The 7,303-nt window shown below is 39.2% G+C and overlaps 1 protein-coding gene across 1 annotated transcript in view; it reads right to left on the bottom strand.

Annotated features, from left to right (window-relative positions):
* Positions 1-226: 226 nt before the first annotated feature.
* Positions 227-7,303, bottom strand: part of LOC133992635 (partitioning defective 3 homolog B-like) — a gene marked incomplete at its 3' end in the record, with an annotated part of 152,272 nt that continues 145,195 nt past the window's right edge. The window contains 3 exon segments of the mRNA XM_062431320.1: positions 227-395; positions 903-1,013; positions 1,908-2,042. Coding sequence (XP_062287304.1) covers positions 227-395; positions 903-1,013; positions 1,908-2,042 — 415 coding nt within the window.

Here is a 7,303-nt window from a genome sequence, read left to right as displayed (position 1 = left end):
CACACTCTTATAAGAAGGACATGGTTCCTTACCCATCATTGGCAGGAGGAGACACAGGTGGAGACGTAGTCCCAGCTCCTCTTGGCTTGTTGACTTTCGCGTAAAGCCTATCGAGGGGATCATCATCAGGGATAGCTCCAGGGTCGTTACCGTGATTTCCATGCCCTGGAAAGGTTGAAGGGCCCTGGGGGGACGGAGTCCGGACATGGCCCTGATGAATTGTGTTGTAAGGAGGTGACTGAGACAGAGGCTGCGGTATTTGACCCACGTTGCGGTCCCTGAAGGATTGTATTCGGGCATAATTGGGGTCTCCGTCATCGTCCTCAACGTCTGGGTATCCGCCAGCGCCACCTTGTTGGTCTCTGGACCGCAGTTCAGGATGACTTGCCTCAATTCTGACAGACAGATGGATAAACAGTTATGGCACTTAATATTTATTAAAATATTAATTTAATACAAAATGAGTAAGAAGGAGGATAATTGAAACATTGAGAAACAGTGAGTCAGCACAAGTATATAATAAGTTGTTTTTGCGATTTTGTGCAAGTTTGATTGTTTGGCAGATGATTATGTGAGGACAACATCCACAGGGAAATATATTTAAACAAACCCCATAGAAAGACACCATCAGTTTAGAGGTCAGGAATGACAAGCACAAAGTAGAGAATAATAGAAGGAATGGAAAAGAGTGATAAGAATAAAAAGCAATGCAAAGAAATAAACTGGTTTCGATCTGTTCAATGAAAATGATAAATGAACAATCATTTATATGATCGAGAATGAAAACAAAAGATGATTATCATGACAGAAAAAAAAGAAAAACCTACTCAAAGTACACATTATCTTAGTCAGTTTGTCAGCAAATTTAGAGCAAACAAAATCCTAATCATCTCATCTCCCACCTCTCCCTCTCGTCTTTCATCCTCTCGAGCTCCAGATCACTCAGAATGTCTGACTTCTGTCGCTGCAAAGCTGCCTTCGCTTCCTTCTTCTCCTCTTTTTTCTTCCCGAATCTGCATAGAGAAACAGCAATACAGACAGAAAGATAGAGAGATGGTAATCAGAAACAATGACACAGAGAAACGAAGAGGGAAATATCATACAGTAATATAATACAATATAATAAGTCAGTGTCAAGATCAATGGGGTACTGTCATGAATCTGCTTTCTCCAACCTCTCAATCAAAAACAAAAATAACAGGAAACACACACAGACACACAACTAAATGTAAACCACACTTCTTGCTTCATCAACCTCTTGCTGCACCTGAATACTCAATAAGTAAATTACCTTTACAGCCTAATCTAAATTTAAAAAAAAGATGGCAAACACACAATAGACTTAGAGGCCCATTTTAAGTGGCCACATATCAATACTCAAGCCACAGCGGTCAATACTGTCTGTGTGTGGTCAGCATCAACGGCATACTCAGCATTACTGGACACTGCACAAGTCATTACCTAGAGGAGATCATGCATCACGCACATGCAAGCCATAGTAAGCACACAAACAAAACACACACATAACTGAACTTCATAACAGTCATACCTCACATATGTGAATGGCTTCTGACATTGTGAACACATTCACATTATCAAATGAATGAACATGTTGAGTATTTTCTGTCTATTGGTACAACAGTCCTGAGGGCTCAACACACACTGTTTGTATCAAGTCTAAACTTGAGTTTTCTTAAGTTGCCCTGTGTTGACCTCTCAGGGTCACTGTAAGGCCATATTCAAACCAAATCAGGCGGTGTAGCCGACAGCCAGAGGGTTGAACGGAGGTGTGGGCGTATTTATTTGTGCCTAACCCTACAACTTATAACACTGTGTAATATATATATTATTGATCTGATTCACTGACTTTCTCTTTCATCCTTTCCTTTCTCATTCAGTATTTGTACTCTTTCATGCCAGAGCTTTCAGCTCTGATCAGCCTGATCTCTGGCTGTAACTGGCACAGTTGGGGTTCTCCATAAGTTGACTCTGGCTCAACTTTCCAGCCACAGGCTGCTGTGGCGCCACTGTGGCCAAAACGCCTGCAGCCGAAACACAATACCCCCATTCAGATGAATGAAAGGACTGGTGTTTTTGCCACCACGCCTGATTTGGACTGAATATGGCCTAATAGGGTGATAATGGAAACACATTTTGACAGTTAACCTCTTTTACTCCCCGAGGACATCGGCATCCTCAGCCAACACTACAGTCTTTTAGAGGCTGTGGTGGGTCCTACAGTGCAGATACTGGTATCATATGAATCTAGAGGACCTAAGGCATTGGTTGGTACCAACGGTGTCATGATAGCTTGTCAGAAGGGGATTTATAGCCCTCCAAGGTTAGGCTAAATTTTGGCGGGGGAAATACCAGCATGGCCATTTTCAAAGGGGCCCTTGACCTCTCACCTCAAGATATCTGAAAAAATGGGGTTTTATGGGTACCAACGAGTCTACCCTTTCCCAATTGATGCTAATCTCATGCAGTTGTGGGCAAAACCCATGCAGTTTTTTTTGTTTTGCATGCAGTATAATTGTGTCATTTTCGCCTATTCTGAAATTGAATATGTCTGCATACTGGAGTATAGTATGCAGAAATATACAGTCTTGAATTATATGACTTAGGTATGAATGGAAAGCTGAGACTCTTATGGATTCAATGAGCCTGACTGTATTAATGTGTGATGGTTCTGTTGGCTTACCTATGTATATTGACAATGAAAGGGTTTCTGAGCAATTTCCAGAACAGAAGTGCTCACCGAAAAATACAATTATTACAGAAATCTCCAAATTTTAAGTTTTTGATACCAAGTCACAGCATTAATTTTCTTAGTGTTCCTCAAGGTCTTGGTGTCTTGTATTTTTGTGGTATTTTGGAGGGATTTTTGACCATTGCTGCAACAACTTATGAGACATAACTGAGCATGGGAATGTTAATCATATACTTCTAAGCCCCTTACACACTAAACTTTAAAAATTTGAATTTGAATAGGTGCCTAACCCAAAGACAATATTTACTAGGGATTTATTTATGATTCAAACTTGACACACAATGCTGAGCTGCAACCTCAAATTAGTTTTCAGGTTTCAAATGTTGTATGACAGCAGAAGAAGTGTGTATGATGTCCATCTACTCAATGCACGTTCAATCTGCGTTGGACCCATTTATGAGACAGTTGTCACGCTGCTTCTCATTGTTAGCAGAGACTCCAGTCTGCTGTGTAGTTCATTCACTTCACGGATAATCCCGATAACAATGAATTACACTGAATGATTTACGCTCCCTTGCTCTTGTTTGTTAATGCACACTTTCTATTTCTCGGTTAAATCACATTTAAACATTGGTATCATTGAATTTATCATTCATTCCAGGCAGTCTCAGGCCCGCATCCAATCCTGGTTTGGTAAACATATTCCATACAAGTGAGAGAGATTTAAGTTAACATTTACCAAAGATGACACTTAATTAAACACTTTTAATTGGCTTAGATACATGACAAACTGCAACTACAATATCAGGCAGGTTAGAAAGAGACATAAAAAAAAAAAAACAACCTCAAAAAGAAAATGAAAATGTTTTTTAGATTGACATTATAGAAATATCACAAGCCATTCGGATGCTCAAAATGTTATAAACACATACTGTATAACCTGCTGACATACTAATACTAATAAAAACACACTCTACCATAGATGCTCATTAAACTTTACACTTCAGCCGCTGCATGGCCAGTAGCATATGGTTAATTGAGCCACTTATGTCTGCTAAATATTTAATATCTCCAACATGTGAACCCTGACCTTATAACACAACTTATGTTGTATTTATCTAGTACATTTATTGATGTATTATCCTTTTGTCTACACTTCAATGCTTTTTTATGCTTCTTAAGAACCACTTTACCTGCTAGGGTATTATCTAAGATGACAGTCACAGTCAATGTAAAGATTTCATGTGTAATTGTTTTGAACTTTTACTTTATAGATCACATACACTAAGGGTTAATGTGTGTGTGAGCAGAGTTTCTTTGAAATGCTTAATGTGGACTTCTGGGTAAAGATAACCACCCATAGAGGGGGTCTCAGAGGGCAATGAAGAACCGTAACCATGTATGCATTAACAGTGTGTGTCTGTGTGTGTGTGTGTGTGTGTGTGTGTGTGTGTGTGTGTGTGTGTGTGTGTGTGTGCGTGTGTGTGTGTGTGTGTGTATTCAGCTCACAGGGGACAAACCTTGCTCTAATTACTTCTACCTACAGTGTTACAGGCTTACCCTTTCCTTCAACTCTCTCTCTTCCCCTCACTTACCTCTCTTTCACCTCTATGCTTTTACCCTTCCCTCCTCTTTTACGTCAGCCGTGTCTTCATTTTCTCCCATTATCCGCTCTCTTTCTTTCCGTCCGCAGCTCCCCTCCCCTCAACCCCTTCATCTCTACGTCTCGTCCCTTGATATCAAACACTTCTCTCGTTGCACTCAACATCTCCCATCCCCTCCTCTCTCTTCTACACTCACATGTAATCCCTGTTCCCTCCCCTTGTCTTAGATTTAAAAAATAAAAATGAAAAGATGAGGATAAAGCCAGATTTCGTGTAGTATGTATTAGCTGAAGAGATGCAGAGTGAGCCAGAGGAAAGCCCAACTGTTAGTGCCCGTTAATGAAACATCTCACAGAAAGTGAAGGGACTATAACTCAAAATACTTCAAAATTTAACCTTACACACTCATCACTGTCAAGAACCCATTCACTGAAAAAAAGATAAAGCAGATGGAAGTAGATAGATAAGACAAAGCCAGAGAAGTGAGAGATATATGAACACCAGCATCAGCTGTGTATGTGTGTGTGCCAAATACAGGGTCTGTATTTGACTAAGTCAAAAATGTTCCTTCCTTCTGTGTAACTTGTTATAACAGATGAGGACAGGCTCCTTATTAAATGGACCACTGCAGGAATCGATAAGTATCTTTCATTTCGGAGGGGAATAATGAGGAGCTTGACAAAAAAAAATTACACTTGTGTTTAGGAGGTAGCTGACAGATATTAACTCAATTGTCCCCGATAAGATGAATCCAACCATATGTTTTACCTAATTTTACATAATGACCCCAGGGGCCAACAAAATAATTATAGAATAACTGTAGTGTTCATTTGTATGTGTTTTTTTTGGACAATTGATGGAGAAGTGCTACACATCCAAATATTTACATATGAGTGCAGGGTACACAAAACATAAATCTAACCTCAGAATCAAGAGCCAACCTGGAGCCAGCAAGTGAAATACATACAAAATATCTAGATTTAGAGCCACTTATACAAAGTGTGTTATATGGCTACTGCACACCACATTTCCTTACCTCCATGCTTTCTGTCTTTCTTTCTTTTTTTTCATTTAATCCTGCCTTCTCTACCTCCCTAAAATCCCTGTGAAGGTGTTTTCTCCACGGGGTCAGTTTCCCAGAACAACACTGATTACAATAAACAAGCAACCATGTGCGACTGTGTTTGATTTATCTATGTGTAGCAGAAAAATGCAAGTCTGAAGGAGGAGATACACAGGGCCATATTGTACAGATTTTACAGGCGCAGATGTGACACAGTGTGCCCCAAACACATGTGCTGTATTTATTGAACTGACGCAACAGGCTGGAGCTGCAGTTTGGGTGCCATCCGTGAACCTCTCTCCTCATTGCATTTGCATTTAAGGGGGAATCATGCAAATCATAAGAGACATTGCAGGATGTTAAGAGGCTGATTATAAATGTTGCTTGCAAATATAAAATCACTATAGTCAGTAACTAAACTTTCCTTTTTCTTGTTAAAACATTTACATGAATATTGTGTTTCCTTATTATGTCTCCTTGTTTCACATGACATCTTTGATTGCCTCCTAATGCATTCATAACTTGATTCATGCTAAAGATTACCATCTCATAATCTGAAGTATTTTGTTGAATAATAGCAGTTTTTCCTCATGGCAAGTTTTAAACATTTTTTGCAATCAAGGTCCCTGTGTTATTTCGTTTCTGAGCTTGGTGATCTCACAGGAATCCCACCTCTGAATTGCGCTTTCTTTCCCTTGCAGAATTCACCTGAAGGGCATTATCAGGTTTAGTCCAGGAGCTGACTGCGTAATGAGCTGCATCTTAGTAATTCAGGTGCTGATTGCTGCCGAAAATTCAATGAAAACTACAGCACACACTGGCACAACATCATTTAACAAATCTGGTACAGAGCGAGGAAAGAAATGTACAAAGATAATGGACTTCTACAAAATAATGATACCTATCTTTCAAGTCCCTTTTTATACTGTTACACACACACACACACACACACACACACACACACACACACACACACACACACACACACACACACACACACAAGGAAGACATACAACAATTCAACATATAAAATTATCGACATGAAAAGAAGTCTTCTGTCCAACATGGGTAATCTTTTAAATTACAATCCATTATCTAACTGTCATTACAACTTCGAGAGCTGCTGAAGGTGAAACTAGTTTTTTTATTAGTCATTTTATCATTTACCTTTTTTCCTATGAATTAAAGCTAAAACATACAAGTCAAATAATGTTCAGATATAAAGTTATAGCATAACCACTTGAGCTTTGTTTCACAAGAAATATCAGAGTAAGAACAGCTGACCGGCAGCTAGTTAGGATGAATACGTCATTAGTGGGAACAGAATGATACCTCATGAATATTCACGACCTAACACCATAATCTGTATGGAAAGTGTACAGCTACTCATTTGCATGTGAGGAAGATTTAATTAGAAATATGTACACTGGTTCCTTAAAGCTTCCATCTGTGTAGGAAAAGGTAGGCTGAAAAAACAACAAAAAAAAAACCCTATTTACTGAGTCTGATGTCTGATCAGAGAAAAAAATATATGTTCTGTATTATCCGTGGGAGTTACTGATTCTCTTCATGATCGGTTTCATCATGAGGAACCATATAGTTGTAAAGTAATCAGTAGCAATACCATGAACTCTGTTGTACATAATATATGCATTTAATTTCTCACAGGACAAAATGTACAGAAGAGGATTATAACATATCCTTCACTCTGTTCCCAGCCAGTCTCCTCAAAGGCTTTTGTAAATATCAGCCTCATTAAACAGAGCAACCAGCAGCAGGTATTGTAATAATACTCCATGAGTGTGGCGACACTGTCGTCATTCCAAATCTTTCAAAGACTTTTACTGCATATTTATCACAGCGCATGGCCAGAAAGACTGTATGAACCTGAATGCTGTGACATTTTGGGTTTAGCATGAGCTTTGT

This window comes from Scomber scombrus, chromosome 13, assembly GCF_963691925.1.
Source record: "Scomber scombrus chromosome 13, fScoSco1.1, whole genome shotgun sequence".
Taxonomy (NCBI): Eukaryota; Metazoa; Chordata; class Actinopteri; order Scombriformes; family Scombridae; genus Scomber; species Scomber scombrus.
The sequence above is the reverse complement of the archived record's forward strand: the minus strand, read 5'-3'. Positions and strand labels throughout refer to the sequence as shown.